The sequence below is a fragment of the Tetrao urogallus genome (assembly GCF_951394365.1).
Source record: "Tetrao urogallus genome assembly, chromosome: 19".
NCBI lineage: Eukaryota > Metazoa > Chordata > Aves > Galliformes > Phasianidae > Tetrao > Tetrao urogallus.
In genome coordinates, this window is record NC_136832.1 from 962,245 (window position 1) to 983,071 (window position 20,827).

Here is a 20,827-nt window from a genome sequence, read left to right on the forward strand (position 1 = left end):
TGTATTCTGACCTCCCAAGATTTTCCCTGTTTTCTGTGCTTTTACCTTTGAACTGTGAAATGCTTTCATATCTGTTTTGTTTGACTCCTTATTTTTCCAAATGGCTCTTTTTAGACTTTCATCTCTGTTTAGATTCTCTGAGAGAATTGCCATTCCAGTATTGCAAAATGCAGAGAAGTGCTACTGGCACTGAAAATCCTGTGTCATAAGAGAGTGGTCATATAAGACCACAAGGGTTAATGCTTGTGTCTGTGCGTCTTGCTGCAGTGCTTCTGCTTTTCCTGCCCTTCTTGCACCCAGATTGAATTCCTATGCCTGATAGGTGAGATTTCCCTTGAGAGGCATTGCTGTGTGAAAGATTTTCTGCTGGGAATGGAGTGTTAGAATAGCTGTGTTAGAAAATAATAGCTGTGTTAGAAAAAGAGAGCGTTTTTCCAGTTTCATGCTTTACTTTTGCAATTCTTGCAGAATTACCCTGCAAACATTTAATGTTTTTAAATTGGATGCTGTGAAAAAAACTGCATATCATCTTGTTCTGATTTCTGTTTGCAGACTCCATGGGGAAATTGGAGAATCCCTTCCCAAGGAATTGGCTTCTTCCCCTGTTTAAACAAGCTGAATTTTTAAGTGCCATTGAACTGTAGCCATCTTTACTAAATCTGTGTCTGATTTTTTTTTTTTTTTAACAGTCTGGCATGAAGCTGAAGAAGCTGCAGGCCCGTGTATTCAGAATACTAGACCAGTGCCCAGCTAATCTTTTTGACCCTCTGATTAGCATTTACCAGCTCCATACAGCAGACCGGAACTATTTGCTTGGACACGTCAGTCATCTTTATCACAAGGGCGATTACAAAGAGGTGGGTCATGTCTTTCAAATAAATTCACCTTCCCAGCTCTCTGGTGCTCTGTTAAGGTCTGTGTCTTTTTTTTGGATGCATTTCAATGTGAATTCCATTTCATCACAGCAGCTGCACGCTGTGAATGGTGCAGCTTAGCATGGTCTTCTCGTGTACATGAGTAGACTGTGCTCAACCTCAGTTTTTATAATAGCTGAGTACAGAATGACCGTGAGTTTTTCTCCTGGAGCTTTTCTGACCTTTGAAAGCAAGGGGTTAATAGGGTCTAATTTGGAGAATTTAAGAGGATGATTGTATTCTTTTTTGTTTTTTCTTGTCCTTGGCAGGAGAAGAAGGGATTTTAGTAGTTGGTCATAGATCTGCTATGCTATCTCCAGTCTGCTTGCAGCTACAAGGGGGTGGACAGCCTCTGCTCCCTGACTGCCCTAGCCAAAGGGCTCTCAGCTTGAGGAGATTCTGAGTGTTAATAATATCTTCTAAGTGTGTGTTATTGCTCCTGTATTTTCATTTGAGTGACTGGCAGGAGTTCAGAAAAACCAGAATTTGATGTGTTTTACCTTGTATTTTTGAGTTCTTGCTGCATCTCTGGTATCACAGTGATGTCTTGATATCCTTGGAGTGTTTTCAGGGGCAAAATACAGTACTGTTCATGATTTCTTCTTCTTTTTTTTTCGGCAAAAAAGTATAAGTTTGTTTCTTTTCACAGGGAAGTTGTTTGCTTTGACTGTGTAAAGCATCCTGATCTTGCATAGAATAGAAAAAAGTGAAAGAGCATTTTTATGCCCTGTTCTTCAGTAAAGCCTAACTCCCTTGTGATCATGGAATTCCATCCTTGCTGGTTTTGTGAATACAGAAAGAAGGCTATTTCATATTTGATTACAAGTCTGCAGGTAGTTACTTGAAGCTTACTCTTTTGTTCAGTAACTCTTTGAACGCGAGTGTTTTAAAATCTTAACAAGAGTGTATTATTTGAGTATATTTGAGTGTGATTTTTAAACTTGTGACTTCAAAGATAGCTATTGTTTTCTTTTAGAATTGCAAATCTTTTTAGATCAGGTTTTTGGAAAGCTCTGTTTTTTTTGGTGGAATTATTTGTTCTGTTCTTTCTTCCTCAGAGAAGCTTACTTGCTAGTTATTCCAAGTGTGAAGAACAGGAAACCTCAACTGGTGATTATTCTCAGCCATAACTTTCTTCTAGTTCTGTTTTACTGCCAGAAGGATGAATAGAATTATCTTCAAGAATAACAGGAAATCTTTTGTTCTCCTTGGAGATTGATTGTACCTAATTTCACAGAATCACAGAATTGTAGGGGTTGGAAGGGACCTGCAGAGATCATCGAGTCCAACCCCCTGCCAAAGCAGGTTCCCTACAGCAGGTCGCACAGGTTGGCATCCAGGCAGGTCTTGAACATCTCCAGAAAAGGAGACTCCACCACCTCCCTGGGCAGCCTGTTCCAGTGCTCCGTCACCTCACTGTACAGAAGTTCCTTTGCACATTTGTGCAGAACTTCCTATGCTGCAGTTTCCAGCCATTTCCCCTTGTCCTGTCTCCACTCACCAGTGAAAAGAGTCCGGCCTCGCCATTCTGCCCCCCACACCTTAGATATTTGTAGACCTGGATCAGGTCCCCTCTCAGTAAGCAGCTTTCACAGCAGCTGTGCTGAAAGAACCTAGCTCTGAACATCTAGGGCAGGCTGTGTCTTGTGTTTTCATCCTGTGCTTCCCCATCTTTCACATGGGATAGTAAAGCAGATTCAAATGCAAGTTTTCTGGCAATTGTGTGTCTCACCTGAAAGGACAGATGTTCTTATAAATCCTTACTTTCGTTATTTATTTTCAGGCCCATTTGCTGTTCTACAATAAGGCACCAGACTTTTATTCTAGAACACATAATTCCGTTTACCTGTTCTGATGCATTTTGTTCTCTGTGTGCACGCTTAGAGGTCCACAGCTTTGCTCTGCTGGTTGAGGTTCCTTTCCTTCACAAAGATTTAAGGTGAAGAACCTCTTTAGAAAATGAGACCCCAGAGACTGCTGGGGATGACACGGCAGTTATTTGGATCTGAAGCACATCCGAACCTCCCTGCACTGATTCCTATTAGTAGCAGATTGGGTCAGAAGCTGAACCAATTTGTTGAATACACCAGCCTGAAGTTTTGCAGTTGAGATGAGCAGCTCCTTGGAGCAGCCTGCTGTAGCAGTAGGCCCTGACCTTTCAGGGTGCAGCTATTGTGTGGTTCATAACAGGAAGAAAAATCATCAGCCATGTGAAGAGACGGTACATTTGTTGGTAGGTGGTGTAGGTGAGGAAACATTTATATATATAACATTTATATAACATATATATGTAGCAGTGCAGAACAGCAGCTGTAGTTGGGAGGCACCTGATGGAAATGCAGGATCAGGTGAGCCGCCAGTGGATGGCACTATTGCTCCCGTGACTCCAAGAGCAAGCAGATGAGTGATAGCTGAAGTAAAAAAACAGACATAAAAGTGTGCTTTGGAGTCGTCTGGCACATTTGGGGTTTTTATCCATTCTTTTGTGAATGAGGTTTGCAGCTGCTGGAGGAAGACAGTCTGAGGCCTTGCATGGCTACCTGTGGGGAAGAGCAGGGAAGAGGGTTTCCAAGCTCGCTCCTCGTGGCCTGTAGAAGATGGAAACTCCTCTTTTAGAGGAAGATCTGGATGGATGGGTTGTGACATCCCTCCCTGGTGCCTCCGGCTAAGATGTCTCCAGCTGCAACCCCTCCTGGGCCTGCTTTGAGGCACTCTGTGTCCCTGGGACCTGGACGGCCATGAGGCACCATGTGTCCGTGGGATGGGGCAGCCATGAGGCACTGTGTGTCCATGGGATGGGGCGGCCATGAGGCACCGTGTGTCTGTGGGATGGGGCGGCCATGAGGCACTGCACATCAGGCAGGACCAGTGGCTGGCGGCACCGCAGCCTTTCATCGGCGGCTCCTCGGGCGCGTGGCCCCGGTGCCGGTGGACGGCTTTGTGGGAAGGCCAATGGCTGCTGGTGGGGCCGGGACAATGCGGGGATTCAGCAGACCGGGGGTAATGCAGTGCGAGCGAGTCTGTAAGAGGCCCTGAATAGGCCAGGCTGTGCTTGAGAAGAATGAGGGGTAGGCAGAAGGCAAGCTAGTGTTTCATGATCATCTTATGTTACACTTCAGCCTTTCAAAGAGTGTCTGGGGCTGGTTGAATGAACCTCTCTTGCACTGCGAATGCGGGAGGCTAAAGACAAAGGAGACTCTTGTCACTCGCAGGCCCCTTTCGGGAATAAAAGCCATTGTCACATGAACAGGGGCAGTCTGGCAGGCTGTGCATGCTTCAGTGCCCCATGATATCGCTAAGTCTCAGCAGAAATCACATTCAGGGCCCTGTCAGCTTTGATTAGCGGGGTCTCATGACTTAATGTGCTGCGATATTTCATGTCTAAGGGTGGCGGCTGTCTTTCTGTGGAATGAATGCCCTCTATTGTCCGCAGAGTTATTTTATTTACATTTTTTTAAACAGCTTATAAAGGTAAAAAGATAGCTGTGCTTTAAAAAAAAATCAAATTCCTTTGCTTCTGGATCAGTAGTAAGTGCTGCTCGGGTCAGATACAGTGAAACTTGTTTTCACAGTCAGCATCAAAGTTCTCATCTTGTTTAACAGCTTTATAGTAAATTCTGAACAGGTGGCAGTGGAGCTGGGTTTAGGAAGGAAACAATAAATAATCTTTTTAGCCTCTGACAAGCAGAAATATTCCTGGGCCCGAGAGCTCCCAGTCCGACTGCCCCGCGCCGTGCCTGGCCGTGCTTCTTCGCGCCTCCGTCCGTTTGTCTCTGAAACAAGAACGCAGGTCGGAGCTGTCAGTGCAGTGGGCACTATTTGCTTTTCAACAAATTGCTGTTGTCTGTCCGGATTTCTCTGTTTTCTAAAGCTGAGTGTATTTTTCTACGGATGCTTTGTCTGTCAGTTTATACAGAAAGGGGAGGTTGATTCTATACATTAAGATCCTTTAATATTTGCTATTTCAGTTAGAATAGTGTGGGTTACCCTATTGAAATTCAGTCATTACAATGTGTTGTAAAAGAAGTTAGAATAGCTGCTGAAAAGGCTTCACAGGCACAAAATACAAAGTTTCTGTCAGCAGCGCACTGTAATACACAAGTTGTTTGATAGTTCAGCAGGAAGAGAATTTGACCAAAGATCAGCTGAACTTAAAGGAATACAAATATGCTAAGTCTGGACAAGCATAATTCAATCAGCAGCGTGTCCTTAAGTGCTTGTCTGCAGGGATGTTTTGAACACTGTTTCAGGGATGGTGTCCTTGTAGTCCTCGTCGTAGTGGTGCTGGAGTATACACTGTGTATGTGTGTAAATCCAGCAGTATAGGTCAGTGTTAAAATTCATTGGACACCTTAATGGATGTTCAGATTTTGGATTTCTTCACTCTGAACTTTGAGCTATTCTCAGGTCTGTGAAAATGTCTCTGATATTGCTTTGTTCTCCAGTTCCCCACCTTAATTGTTCATTTCATATGGTATTTCTGTGCACTTTAGGATATAAAATGTACACACTTGATCTTCTTGCTTCTTTTAAATTAAACAGTATGGTGAGGAAACCAAGGAAAATGTAACAGGAGGTATTTCTCCTGTAAAGATGATAGAACTGGTCTCAATCTTTTCTTCCTGTCAACCTACTGTTGTGGCACATTGCCTGCAAGATGCAGAGCCACGCTCTGCTCCAGGCCTGTTCCAAACACTGCAGCTTCTGGAGCCACTGCCTGCTGCTGGCATCTTCTGCTGAGGTGCTTGGGAAGGAGCTTGTATGTTGGTGGGAAGTAATAATTCAGATGACACTGTGCTGCCTTTGCTGTGACACTGGGATCTTGGCAAGCAAAGAGAGGGCTTCTGAGAAAAGGTGTGAAAGTGCAGAAGATCTAAACGCAGAGAGTCTGGGTCTGGAGAATCTGGTGAAGGTGAGCGGCCTGTGAGCACAGGAAACCTGAGCAGTGGGAGAGGTTCACTGAGTTGTAAGTGTGCACTGAGCAGTTAAACCAAGGTTAAAAATGCTTTGAGTGACCTGAGGAAATCAGTGTTTGTTTCAGTTCCCTCCTCCCTTCACCTGTATACACCTGTATTCCAACCTCGACTTCTGCCTCTCTACCTCAAATTCCTTGTCTATGACTAACCCATCACTACTTGCTTTTGACTGTCTCACCCTTTATAAAACGTGGCCATGCTCTCTTGAGAGTAGACCTGTTAAATCTCATGTTTTTCGTGTTTCTGAAGATCTTCGTATGGACAGCTGTGTATATCGTATACTCTTTTAGCAGGAAGTAATTAAACATATAACTTGATGTCATGCACTGTGCAGCAATGCTTTCTGAGAGTTTGTGCAGAGCTGATTAGCCACAAGTTTGAAATGAGCGATTGTGAAAACACAAAACAGATGTTCCCAATGATTAATAAGTGGTGTGCCTTTTACTCAGTTATTTCTACCGTTGCATGTATCTCTGCTTTGATCACCGTGATTCTTCGTAGAGCTGGCGCTGAGTCCTCCTCAGCAAATCTCAGTCTGTTCTTTGGTTTGTTCGATGGCTTGTCAGAAATTCCTTCACTATTTGTTCAGAAACACTTCAGTAAGTGAAGCACAGGCATATTTACCTTTGTGTTGTCTCAACTTGCTTACAACAGGACCAAGTAATGCAGCAGTCATCACAAACTGTTTGTGTCTGTCCTTCATCATCACTCCAAGCAGTGTTACTAGCAAGAGGTTATTCCTCTGATGCTAACCCCACCGTGGGAAAATTGCCTAAATTGTCAGCATAGACACCACCCAAGTGCGCATAGCCTTGCAGATAAGATCTTGTGTGGCTTCCTGCGCTTCGTACTGTATGTGGAAAGAACAGTCATTTTTAGATGAGACAGAGCCAAATGCATTCAAAACAAGCAGAGAGGATCAGGTATTGATGTGTGTGTGTTCACTTAGAAACTGTCACCGTTTTCTCATGATCTTGTTCTTGCAGTCGCATGACTCGAAGAGTGGTGGTTGTGCAGCAGCAGCGCCTCGTGCTCATGGCTTGGCCTGAATGCATCAAATCAGTGTCCCTTCCCCCCATGCTGTGGTCTATTGCACCTCCACACTTTCTAGATAAAAATTAAAGCAGTATTCAAATTCTTCAAATTCTTCTCCATCTTCATCCAGCCCTTCTCCGCTGTATTTTGAAGTGCTCACCTTCAGTAAGCAAAACAGCAACTAATTTTCAAAACAGGATTTTTGCTTTCTCCATCCTTATTTAAAGAATGACCCAAAGCTCCTTGAAAACAATCAGAAGTCTCAAAAACTCTGATGGGATCTGAGTCAGATTATGCTTCATCGCCTTTTTGTCCTGTACTAAGCAGTGGCTTCATCACATTTCCTGTATGCTTGGGAACAAATGGCAAGAGTGGGATGCAGTGCTGGGGCAGTTGGGGTTTTAGTGCAGGTCAAATGCTTTACAACTGTTTACGAGGGTGGATGGTGATAGGACAAGGGGAATGGTCTTACACTGAGACAGGGGAGGTTTAGGTTGGATGTTAGGAAGAAGTTTTTGAGCCAGAGGGTGGTGAGGCACTGGCACAGGTTGCCCAAGGAGGCTGTGGATGCCCCATCCCTGCAGGCATTCAAGGCCAGGCTGGATGTGGCTCTGGGCAGCCTGGGCTGCTGGTTGGTGACCTGCACACAGCAGGGGATTGGCACTGGGTGAGCACTGTGCTCCTTTGCAACCCAGGCCATTCTAGGATTCTATGAGTCTATGATAAGTTGTAGCATACTAGAATTCAGCAGAGCTTTCTGGTGTTCCCGTGCAGAAGTTGTCTTTTTGCTCTTGTTACTCAGCTGGTGATCTGGGGAAGACATCTGCTGCTTAGGATTTCCGTTGCCTTGCAGATCCAACCCGACTCTGGGGATCTGTAGGCAGACAGACACGACTGTTAGCTTCCAGCCCCACGGCTGGTCTGCTCACACAGCTTGCCGGGTGCCACATATGGGGAAACACTTGGTTCTTGGATGGGGAGGGGGATTCTCACCATTTCAGTTGCAGCATGCTGTCTGCCTCATTAATGTGTTTGTTTTCTAACTACAAAATGAATCTGCGAGTGAGGTGTGAGCTTTTCTGGAGATCTTATCATCTCTAAACAGACTGTTAAAAATAGGGTCGTTTTACACAAAACTTGTTTGTGGAGCAAAACGATTCAAAACACGATAATAACAAAACAGAATCTTAAAATAGCCTAAAGTTGAGACCACAGGCACAGCTGCCAAGCACTTTCATCTTTATTACAGTTACTCATATCTCTTCTCTTATTATTCCCATTGTAAACACACTGATTTTATCTAAGTTTTCCTCCCTATTCAGCCAGCCAGCCCATGTCAGTGCACCCCGCAGCCCAGCTGCTTGTTCCTAAGGCCTTGGCTGCACGTCCCCATCCAGCACAGCAGTGTGCAGGGCTGTGGCGTGGAACTGCCCCAGGTGGGTGAGTGTCCTCTGAGTGCCAGGAGCAGGCTGTGCTGCAGCAGCATTTGAAGATTGGCGTCTCCCATGTTGGCTGAGTGTCATCACTATGCCCTGCGTGAAAGAGGTGAAGCCATGCTAACACAATGTGTGCTCACCTCATTAAGGCACCTGTACTCGTAGTGGAGGTGCAGGTAACACCACTCCAGTTAGATAACGGTTCTGCAATGAGGTTAATCTGAACGTGCGTGTCAGCATTAAAAAGCTATTGCGGAAACCACTGCACGCTTGCATGCTGAGGCTCACAGATTACTTGTTTCATAACAAATGGTGAAAGGAGACTTTTAGAGGTTCAGGTCTCCTTTTTTTGTTATTCAGCTAATGGAGATAGCTGGGAGGGACAAAAAAAAAAAAAAAAAAAAAAAAAAGGAAAAAAAGAAACAAAGTTTTGGAGACACAAAGCTCTTCTGTGCATCCAAAGCAGACGTAGCAATGCTCAGCCTGTATACAACCTGAGAACGATCTCTGTGCTTGCACTTTGTGATGTCAGTCTGGTAATTTCAGAGAAAAGACACTTATGCACATGATGAAGCAGAGCAGTTTAGGCCCTAAACAGATGGGATTTTAGTTATCAGATCTGGAGTGAGAATTTCACAGAATCACAGAATGGCCGGGGTTGGAAGGGACCTCAACCATCATGAATTTCCAACCCCCTGCCACACGCAGGGCCACCAACCTCCCCATTTCACAGCAGCCCAGGCTGCCCAGGGCCCCATGCATCGTGGCCTTGAACACCTCCAGGGATGGACGGGGCATCACAGCCTCTCTGGGCAGCTGTTCCAGCACCTCACCACTCTCATAGCAAAGAACTTCCCCTGACATCCAACCTCAGTCTTCCCTCCCTCAACTTTGAACCATTTCCCCTTGTCCTGCAGTTATCAACCCTTTCAAAGAGTTGAGAATTTGTTGCAGTTATGTGGGCTGGGACGCTGTAATGTGACTTTCTGTTCAGTACCTGATTTGTAGCATACAGTGTCTGTATTAAGGTTAATTCCTAAAGTTCTTTGGTTCATTTCTTTTTTGGATATCAATCCTGGGCAGTCAGTGATGCAGTGTTTGTTTGCTTAAAAAAAATTGAAAAATGTTTTCCCACTGACAGTGGGGCATCTCTATGCTTCTGGCCAGTCAGACAGACCAACTCAGGTGGTATGTGTTGTTCATTTGCTTTTGTACACAGTCCTCAGTGCAGGGGATGTGGAAATGCAACCCACAGCTTTGTTGTGAGCAGTGCTGGCTCTGCAGTGCTGGGCTGAGTCTGCAGGACTTGTGCATCCAGCGATTACACGAGGTGTCACTTGAATGGTAGGAGAGGTCCCAGAAAAAGGTATAAAGGTGTGTTCCTACTCCACTCTGGTAGTTTTTCTTGTTAAATTTTTCTGTACATGTTTTGTGAAAGTGAGGTGTAAATGCGAGGTTTGCATTTGCACTTCTACTGTAATACCTTTGTTTACATATTCTAACAAGTAGCAGATCAAGAAGGCCATCCATGAAAAAAGGAATTCATAATATTCATTATCTCTTTCTCTCAAAGCAAAATGAATGACAGAATAGAAACCCGTCTAAGAGCATAGCTTGGTCTGTAAGTCCCACCTTACTGTTTTTATCCTCATCTGAATAAATTGGCATTTGTGACTTCTGCTGATAAAAGACTCTTCTCCTGTGGCTGCTGCTTAGTGTAAAGCATGCTGCAGGAGGCTCAGAGATGCAGCACCATCAAACATGTACATTTACAACCAGCATGGAAAATGGGGAATTTCTTCACAGGGAGAGCGGTGCGGTGCTGGAACAGCTGCCCAGAGAGGCTGTGGATGCTCCATCCCTGGAGGTGTTCAAGGCCAGGTTGGATGCAGCCTAGATCTAGAGGCTGGTAGCCCTGCGTGGCAGAAGGGTTGGAACTTGATGATCCTTGGGGTCCCCTCCAACCCAAGGCATTCTGTGATTCTGTGCCTCTAAGATTGGACTTAGGAAGTTATGGCGGATCAAGTTTTTTGATATTATAGAATAATTGTTTGATATTGGATATTGTTAGAAAATATCCTCCTTGGCTAGGCTTCTACAAGCACTTTGCTTTCTCCCTCTTTCTGCCAGACAACCTGATCTTTGTTTTTACACTGCTCACAGCATGCATTGTTGCCATGGGTGCTTTGGTACATTTTGAAGTGGACTGTACGTGGACAGATGTTTGTACTTGAAAACCTAACAGAAATAATTATCTCACAGAAACTTTCTGTAATAGCATATATACTTCAGTGTGAAATAGTGCCTGTTTACCCACTGTGTTATTCTTTTCCTAAATACACGTTTTTTAAATTATTTTCTAGGCAGCCATCCTGAGTATTAAGCTAAAACTACAGTCAGATCAAGATGTGGAGAAGGTGAGTCATTTCCTCTGCAGACTTCTCTGTCTTCAGATCCACCTTTTGTTAAGCAGGAATTCCATCAAAGCCCTCTAAGTTGTGATGTGTTTCACTTGAGGCTTTATCTCGTTTGCAAGAAGTCACTGCTCCATGGCTAAAGTACCTTTACCTCTAGAGGAGTGACAGAGTATATTTTGTTAGGCCCTTTACTAGACTGTTTTCCTACTTAGAGCCACTACAATCAAAAATTCTAGCTGTGTTCTTGGCAAATAATCATTTTGGTAAAGTTTATTGGTTTTACTGCTTTGAAGCTTTGCCGCTTTCTCTAATAGTTGTGTTGAAAATGCACCATCTGTCTTTTAGACAGCACAAGTTGGTTAAGTAAGGGTTTGGCGATTTAGAGCTCTTCCACACCTCCTGTTTGCTGCAGCACTGACCATTCTGATCAAAGGCAGGGCATAATTCTTAACATCCAGCACAAATAACCTCGAATTTCTTTTCCTAGATGTGTGCACCGCTACTGTTTCAAGACAAAATTAACCTGGTTGAAGATTATGTGGGAGAACATCCTGAGCTCCAGTGCAGGCTCTTACAGATCCTGGACACCTGGTGTGAACCTGATTTTAATATCAGAGATATGGCAAGGTAGAAATATTTGTTGAACTTATAAACAGCTGTGCTGACAGCGTGTTCTCTGCTTGCCTACCTAAGATCATTTTCTCAGCATAACGGACTGCAACGTATCTACTTTTCAGCTGAGGATGGGGACACTCTGGTATCTGTGCCAGAGTCGTTTCAAACCCTTTGCTGGTAAGGCAGAGATATCTTTCCTATTGACAGATGCTTCATCCTGTCAGGAGAGAGGAGTGCAAAATGAGAAGTGTGCAGCAGATCTCAGCAATATGAAAATATGAAAGCTCCCTCCAGGAGGTTGTGCTAATCGCACTCCTGTGCTTTGCTGGAGACAAGGCTGAGTTTCAGTATCGGTTGTACAGGTTTGGCAGGAAGATAACACTGTGATGAAGGGGCAGAAAAACTAGAGATACTTGTGGTTAATCTTCATGTTGTTGTGAAATAGTTGTGTGTGTTTTAATTTATAAATTGCCTCTCACTAGAATAGCTCCTGTCAGTCACAAAGCCAGCAGTACAATAAAAGTCACAATGTAGATGCAATGGTTGCAGTCATAGTTTTGAGAGAAGATGAGAGGGAATTGCTGTCTTTCTCTTTCCCGGTCACTGACTGGGAAATTTGTGTGGCTGTATTGCTGGCTTTTTCCTATAACTCAGGAAAGGTAGGGGTCTGTTCTTGCCAACACCTACCAAACCCTGGTACCTCTACTGCTAAGTATCTGCTGTTTGCAAAACCGTAAGCAATTCCACAAGTACGGAATTTATTTGTTTTTTTGCTTACAGACAATATCAAGGTCTGTCCAGGTACAAGCCAGATAAACTGAACCGCAAAATGCTGAGCAAGCTGATCTTCAGACTCCTGGAGCGATTTAACGTAGATCCAGGTATGTGATGCTGCAGCATACTCTGGAGCCACCTCAGTAATACAGAACAGATGAAGTCAGTTGTCTTCTTCCGTGTTTAGCAAGGAATCTCTGCTGTAATTTATCATGGGTAGTTTCAGAGTTTAATTAATGGTATTCCAAAACAAGGCTGGTAAGTTATGGGAATTATCACTTTGTGCTGTCGGAGAATGAAGTGCTTGTGACTAATAGGCTGCTTCTTCCATGATATGAAATAAATCTTGACCTCAGAATGGCTCTACATAAACACATGATGGCCAGCTTTGAGTTACGACTCCATTCCGCTCTCATAAGAAGCAAGTCATTACTCATCTCAGGATCTGTTTTCTTGAGTTATGAGTCCACCAGTTGTGAAGAGATAACCCTTTGGAAGCAGAAGCCTTGCAGTCCTTTGTATTCTTTTTGTAAAATAGGGTTGGCAGCAGGGAACTTGAAGACTTGCAGTTTCCTGAGAGAAGTAAAGCACTTTACATCACTGAATAGATCTGCTACACTACCAGTTGTCTAATCAAATCTGCTTCATCCTGCTTTTTGTTGTTAGTGAGCGCTGTTAATTTTTGCCACCCTTTGGGACCATACATTGGAAACCTTTAGGTGCACTGTTAGGTTTCACCCTACGAAGCTTTCCATCATCTCCACAAGATACGCAGTTCTCTTTCCTTGGACTGAAAAGTGGTTTCTAACCACAAACTGTGGGCTTATTATGCCTGGCAGCAACGCTGTATTGCATATTAATCTTCACGTTTTCAACCTGCAGCTCAGAAGTTAATAAGATAATCCTTGCAGACCCTCACTGGAGGATAAGTAAATACAATTAAGCTTAGCACTCTGGTGTGGAATCTGAGGCACAAGGGGGTGATTTATTTAACATTTAAAACATTCCTTGGAGTTTACTAGTCTTCAGTAATTTTTCCTTCTTTGTGAGGTTAATCATTCACTAGGCTGTATTGTCCTTCATGATCTGTAAAGGGCATTGAGCTGTTGCCCTTTCGTTATGAAAGATGCACCACAGATATACCTTTAGCTATAAATGTGAAATGCCATAATTGTTCCCCTGCAAAGTCCTGAGGTAGTAGGACGATAATAATAAAAATTCTAGGAGAAAGAAGAATATGGAGCTGTTGATCTCAGTTGCTCTCTATTGGCTGGTAGTGTGTCAGCCTGGTGAGAGCGTCCCAGGAATTGTACTGCCATGAGTAATGGCAGTCTCTAACTGGACCTCCACAGTGGATCCGCAGGTGAGGAGTTTCCCTGAGACTCAGAATGAGTCTCCCCTACAGACATTATTCCTGCCAGCAGTTCCAGAGAGTGACTTGTCCCACACTACAATGCAGGGTGAGCCACAGGCTAGAGGGAACTGACTCACCTACTGTGTGAGATGGCATGTGGTCCTTCTTCTGCTTCTTCTGCTTTTGAAACAACGTCATACTTGGCCCAGCTACAGCCAAGGTTGGCTGACTCTCACTCATAGATGTGGATGTGAAAGTGGATATTCATTTTTTTACCTCATATCACAGAATCACAGAATTGTAGGGGTTGGAAGGGACCATCAAGTCCAATATCACATGTAATTCAGAGCAGCACTTGACACTTTGCTAAACCAGGGGCCTTGTAGTCTCCTTTGAAATACTTTGGAAATTTTTCAAGCATGTGAAATTTTGTTTTCGATCTTGAACTGAACTGAAAGTGGTGGCAGCTGGAATAACGTGACTTTCCTCTTCTCTGCTCCTCTTTCCCTTCTTTAGTGCACATAGATCTTAACTGTGAGAAAAGAGTGCAAGAAGGAAACAGACTTGGTAGAATGGACAGATTCTAAAAACCTTCTTCTGAGATCTCCTCTTGTCCTGAACAGCTCCACCAAAAGCAAGCAGTGAGGTGAAACTCACACTTGGTGTTACCTAACCTGATTGTGGGCTTGCTCGATGCCGCAGCCTTCGGCTGCTTGCTGTCTCCTTTCATGACTCCCACTTGCTGAGAGAGGCTGAGAGCAGCAGCAGCAGAGGGAAGTGGCTTTTGGTGAGAAAGGCTGGAGGAGGACAGGGTTTCTTGGTATGAGAAGGCAAGCTTGTACGTGACTCAGTTACTGTAGTTCCAAATCCACTTTCATTCTTCCTCTACCCAAGAGCTCTCCGCTGTCCTCTCAGAAAATGTCAGTGAGCCTAAGCAGAACTTTGGTGTGTTCAGCCTCTAAGACTTGAAACATCTCTTGGAACTGCCAGTTTTACCTTTCAGAGCCTGACAGGAGGTGGCCCAATAAAAATAATAGGTCTGGAGCCTCAGAGCAAATAAACCATCGGCTTAGGTTAGTCCACCTCATCTTTTTCTGAACTGCATCCCAGCATCCCTGCTAAACACAAAGCAGGGCACGGTAAGTGGGAGATTTTCTGCTGAGTCCCAGGGGCGTCCTCAGAAACTGTGTGTGGATTCCATATAATTAGCTTTATTGGGGAAGGAAGAAGTCTGGCAGAAATGGCGTGTGATTGAGGAAATGGCGTTTTACAGAGTCTTTTCTCACACCTGGGTCAGTGTGCTCTGGTTTAACGAGCCTTGTAGCTATTGCTGCCTAATTGCTTAATGCTCTTTGGAGACTCTCAGAGGTCGACTTAGATTTGCAAAACAATTGTTAGTCCAAAGCAGATCTCTGAGATGGGGGAGCAGACCCTGAGTTTGGAATGGTTTTGTTTATTTGTCTGTATCTTTACACAGCCAATTTACCCCCAGCAGCTCAGCGTTGGCTTTAGATGTGACAGTTCATCATTTGTGAGATAGGAAGGGAATCAGAGCCGTCACCTCTCAGGCTCAGCTTTCGTGTGACAGTAAAGCAGTGATAGAGAAGGGATGGGAATTGAAGGTATGGCGAAAAAGTCCTGCAGCAGCATCGTGAGCCGCCTGAGCACCTCGATGCCCGGGCACTCTGAATGTCTGTGGAAAGTGGTTTTTTGGCATAAACCGAGCGAAACGCTCCTGGTTTGGTCAGCAGGTTGGTTGTTCCCTGAAAGCTGAAGCTTTGCTGCCTTACGGGTCTCTGCAAGGAGCGCTGCCCGCAGTGCCGCCGTGCCCGGCGCGGTGTCCCGGGGCAGCAGGGGGCGGACGAGGGCCGCCCGGCAGCGGGCACAGCCCGGAGGAGATGCGCTGGAGGAAGGAGGGGCTGGGCCGGCTCCTGGCTGGGGGAGATTTCAAACGTTTTCACCTTTTGCTTGTTAAGAGCAGGACGTGGTTCTTTTCCTTTGCAGTTGCTTTGCAGTGGCTGTGCGCCCTGCGGCCGCCGTGGCGTTCCTCCAGGTTTGTTAGCCCTCGTGGTGCATACCAGCTCGTTCCTGTATTGCACTGTAGGCTTACACACCAGGTCCGAGCGTCCTGACCTGGGCTGCACTTGGGCTGCTGGAGAAGGGAACGTGTCAGCTCCATCCTTGGTCCTTACCTTCTCCAACGTGTTTGCCTGTGCTGAAACACAAAGGGTGCATGACCTGCTGTAGGCAAGCCAAGGCGCCCAGCAGCTCCATGCTGTCCCTTGCAAACGTCACACCAGTCCTGGTGTTCTGGCTGTGAATACATCCTATCTATACTTGTGGAGAGACCACACCAGAGCGATTTTTCCTGTAGGCACTGATCGAAAGCCATGTGCTACGCTCTCCCTGCACAGGGTCAGCCAACACTTCTGGCAGCAAAACCAGCAGGGAGCTCGAGGGTTTGGGGCCAGACTTGGGCTTCTGCTCCCCTTCCCTTCCGAGGACTGCTCAGCCCAACCTGCAGTGGCTCAGAGCACTGTGAGAGACAATGCATCTTTGAGGTTACAACAAAAAGAGGTTTTCTTGAGTCTTGCCTTACCCTCCACTGATTTGCACTCAGGGAATACTCTCATCATAATATACAGCGATTAATGCACAGCTCGCTCCTCATCAGGTTCCCCAGCAGTCCTTAGCAGTACCGGGATAAAAGCCTCTAGGATTTCAGGTTCTCTGATTTTATTAAACCAAGGCTGCTTTACTTTGTCCCACAACAAAGTCTGCTTTGTGTGGGCCCTCCTGTTCTGCCAGGGCAGAGTAAAGGAGTCCCATTGTGAATGGAGTCAGGCACTCCGTGTAACGAGAGGGCCCTGTCCTCATCCCAGCTCAGGAGGAGTCATTTGTGACCTGAAAGCAACAGTCACACACCCAGAAATGCATTGCACCATGTACCGGTGTTACATGAATGAAACAGGTGTGTATTAGTGGTTTCACATCCGATGTGACAAACAGATTTCATTTTTACTTCCTCTCCGTTGCTAATAGTCATTAATTCCCTGCTAATGGCTGAGAGCAGAGTGGAATTTTTGCTTCTGAGTCAGTCCCAGATGTGTACCTCTGTGCAGCACTGTTGTGGAGCTGTCATGGAGGTGCTTCCCTATTGTTATGTTGAAAGGGTAGGAAATGGTTTGAAGTTGAGGGAGGGCAGATCGAGGTTGGATGTCAGGGGGAAGTTCTTTGCTATGAGAGTGGTGAGGTGCTGGAACAGCTGCCCAGAGAGGCTGTGATGCCCCGTCCATCCCTGGAGGTGTTCAAGGCCATGATGGATGGGGCCCTGGACAGCCTGGGCTGCTCTGAAATGTGGAGGTTGGTGGCCCTGCATGTGGCAGGGGGTTGGAGCTTCGTGATCCTTGAAGTCCCTTCCAACCCTGGCCATTCTGTGATTCTGTGTTTCTGTGTTACACTGTTTGTGCTCCACTCGTGCTTCACAGCCCAGCCATGATTCCCAAGCTCCCCAAGTACAGCTGCAGAATAGGAAGATGGTTATTATCCTGCAAACAAAACACCTGTTTTGACTCAGATCCGAGTTCAGATTTGTGCTTGGTCCTAATCAGTACGTGGCCTTGGAGAAGTTGCTCTTCCCTGAAGTGAATTGGTTTCTGCAGTCATGAAACTGCAGTGAAAAGGCTCAGCAAAGATTCTGCAGTGCCGCCCTCATCACGCTCAGTGCCCACAGCCACAGGGCTCCCCTTCTGCTGCTTCTGTATAAAGTCTGTAACCTATTCTTACTGACCTCCAAGGTGGAAAGCTTGCAGCATCCCATGCAACCTATGGTGTTCTTCTCTAGCCATTCCATTAGGTGGTTTTTTTTCTTCCAGAATGCTAACTGAAGTTTCTCTTGCTGCAAAACAAGTCCATTACCAGCAGCTTTGTCCACTGTAAATGTGGGAGTCTTGAAAACTCACAAAATGCTGCATTTAAGAGTACAGAGAACCTTACTGTAACAAAGATGAGCAATACCTGGCCCATACACAGCTTTCCTCCTCTGTGCAGGGACTTGCTGGCACTTTCCCCGGTCTTCCTCTTTTTACAGATTTATTTTTAGCAAGATTTTTTCTGCCTTTATGGTTCTTGGTGGATGCATCTCATGTTTAACTTTAAGCTTTCTGACTTTACATGTTTGCATTCTTCCTTGGCCTGTGTCTAATTCAGTTCCACTTTCTGTGCACTTCCTTGTTGTATCTGAGGCCTTTCAGTGAGACTCAGCCCTTTTCTAGCTCTCTGCCTCAGTGTCATAGATCTTCTGATATAGCAGTTATTCTCTTACTTCACTTCCAGTTTTCCATTTCCAGCTCTTCTGAACCTCTTTTTCCCTTACCAGCGATATGAAATCTTACCTGCCAGTTCACTGAGGTCCATTTTGGTTTTATTTTGCTGTTTTTCCTTTAAACTCATCTTTGTTCCACCAATTTACTTTTCATCCTCACGTTTTCCATTCTCTGTTGTTTGTAATAAGATACTGAAAATGGATTCAAGTTCAATTCTTCCATATCAGAGTGGAAAACATCACTGGTGTCTTTAAAATTGTACAGAGTGTCTGTGTCCCTCTATCCTGACATGTGAAATCCCTTGGTTCAACCAAGTACCATCCTTTGGAAATTTCCTCTGGGGTCTCTCAGAAAAAAAAAAAAAAAAAGCCTTTAACAGATTCTCTTTGGTGATCTGAAGCAGTCCCACTATATTTTTCTCTGAAGTGCTTTGAAATCTTTAGGGTAGGAGGTATAACCTTGCTTTGAGGTTATATGGTCACACTGGAAGATGAACTTAAACATAACAGCTTTAAACATTGGTGTTTGAGATGGCAGCGCTCAGGCTATAAGCAGTGATTCACTGGGCTCTGAAAGCTGCACTGCTCGGGACTGGTGGTCAGAGATCTCTCTTCACTCTGTTTTCAGTCCTCTGGGCACACCACGTGTGACATGGAGCATCCTGTGGAGAGCACCCTCTGGGCAGCAGCACTGCTTCCTCCTGCTGTCAGCTCATTACAGGGAGGCTGCGGAGCGTTTTCTCTTTACTGTTGCCTGATAGCATTTCCGATTGCTGATCCTTCTCCTTCCGGCTCCCAGGATGGCTTTAGCCACTGAAACCCAACGGAGGGTTTGGTTCCACCTTTCCATGCACACACATCCCAGCATCCTGCGAGAACTGACAGATATGTATGCCAATCCTATTCAATCTGTTTTATCTCCTGCATTTATCTCTCACTGCACTGGATTTCAAAACAATGTGCTATGTGAAGATCTGATTTTTTGCAGTTGTAATGCAGCGTATCTAATGAAGATGACAGTAATAAAAACAAAAACAACTGTTGCTTGCTAGCTCAGCAACATGGTAGTCACTTCCCTCTTTTGTATGGATATGGAGTCTCTTTCCTGTGTATGTATTTTATTGGATGAACTTTAGCCACAAGTGTAAATCCTGAGCAATGTGTTCAAAACTGCTCAAATGAGCCAACAGCACAGCTTCCATTCAAATCAAAATTAATACAACCTTTAGACACTGGAGGTGGTACTTCTGAGAGGATGCAATGTAATTAAAGGTGTGAAGTCATTGACTGTGAAGGATATTGAACCAGCAGGTGATCTTATCAGTCAGGGGTGGTGCAACCAGAGATATCAGTAGCCAAGGATTAGCATTGGTAATCATGGTTGAAAGTGTAAATAACAGTTTATAGTTGAGATAAGCTGACTGTGTGTGTCTGTCCCTCATTGTTCTGAGTTTGATGGCATCCTGCCTTTCTCTTACTTAGTTTGAAGCTGGGGAAGAAAAAATCTAATGGCGAGGCAGTAAAGCTTATTGGAAGTTCAGTTATGTTGTATACTCACATGCCTTTTTTTCCTTTTAGCTCTCTGTCCTAATGTCATAAATCAGCGGCACTTGAGAACTCTGAATTATCTCTTTTACAAGAGGTTTGTGGAGGTATGTTTCTGTATTGTGTGGCATGGCTGTGGATGAGTTTTTATTTGTTTCCGCATTCTGAATGACTGGTATCACAGAAATACATGTATATATATATATACACTGTATGTGAACAAGCTCCTGTGGTAGTTACCATGTAGGCGTGCTGGGTGTGCTGCTGGACCTGTGCGTTCTGTTAGAGAAAAGCTGCTGTGTCCATTCATATTCCAATGAGCAGTAGTGGTAATTACACAGATCTGGGTCCTTGTTCACCTGTGTCCTCAGCAGTGCCCTGGGACACGTGTACATCAGCACATAGCTGGTAAGGGGGGACTCTCCACTGGTCTGGTTTCTCTCAACCATCACAAACAGACTGGAGAAATACTGCATAGAGAAGACTTCATCTTTTATTTTCTGAATTTAAGAGCACCGCTGTGTAAGCACTCCGCATTGCTCTGTTCCTTGTAGTCACTTCTTTGTTACTGGTGGCCCGCCTGTGATAGGTTCAGTCCCAAGCCTGCCACAGACAGTTTTTGTGCTAGCAGCCCTGTTACTACTGAGCCAAATGGGAGTGCTTTCAGCTCCTGAACGACTGTCTGAACTAACTGTACTATTGCCCAACTTCCGAGTCCTCTTTGCAAGCACACTGTTACATGTCCTGGCACTGAGGGCTCCTAAAAACAGGAAGATGCCATTAATTCTTTCTGAGGAGCATTTTCCAGGAGGCAGCCTGGAGTTTGACTTGCAGTTAATTGCAGAATTGCTTGACAGTGCTTTCTCCTCCCCTCTCATGAGTGTGCTGAGCCAAGTCACTGCCCTTGGAATCACAGAATCACACACAGAATGGCCCGGGTTGGAAGGGACCATCATGAATCTCCAACCCCCTGCCACACGCAGGGCCACCAACCTCCACATTTCAGAGCAGCCCAGGCTGTCCAGGGCCCCATCTAACCTGGCCTTGAACACCTCCAGGGATGGACGGGGCATCACAGCCTCTCTGGGCAGCTGTTCCAGCACCTCACCACTCTCTCTGTAAAGAACTTTCCCCTGATATCCAACCTCAATCTTCCCTCCCTCAACGTCAAACCATTTCCCCTCGTCCTGCTGTTATCCACCCTTTCCAAGAGTTTATAGGCTCCCTTTAGGCACTGGAAGGCTGCAGTGAGGTCACCCCACAGACTTCTTTTCTCCAGGCTGAACAAGCCCAGCTCCCTCATCCTGTCTGATCATCTTTGTGGCCCTCCTCTGCACCCTCTCCGACAGCTCCCTGTCTTTCTTTGGATGCACACTGCAGAGGGAAGCTCATTTCCCTTCTTGTTAACTGTTTTGGTGCTTTTCTTGATTTTCTGGC

The 20,827-nt window shown here is 45.2% G+C and overlaps 1 protein-coding gene across 1 annotated transcript in view; it reads left to right on the forward strand.

Annotated features, from left to right (window-relative positions):
* EXD3 (exonuclease 3'-5' domain containing 3) overlaps positions 1–20,827 on the forward strand; it is a gene marked incomplete at both ends in the record, with an annotated part of 242,750 nt that overhangs the window by 85,507 nt on the left and 136,416 nt on the right. The window contains 5 exons of the mRNA XM_079544674.1: positions 690–857; positions 10,725–10,778; positions 11,266–11,405; positions 12,174–12,274; positions 19,424–19,497. Coding sequence (XP_079400800.1) covers positions 690–857; positions 10,725–10,778; positions 11,266–11,405; positions 12,174–12,274; positions 19,424–19,497 — 537 coding nt within the window. The remainder of the gene's footprint in view (positions 1–689; positions 858–10,724; positions 10,779–11,265; positions 11,406–12,173; positions 12,275–19,423; positions 19,498–20,827) is intronic.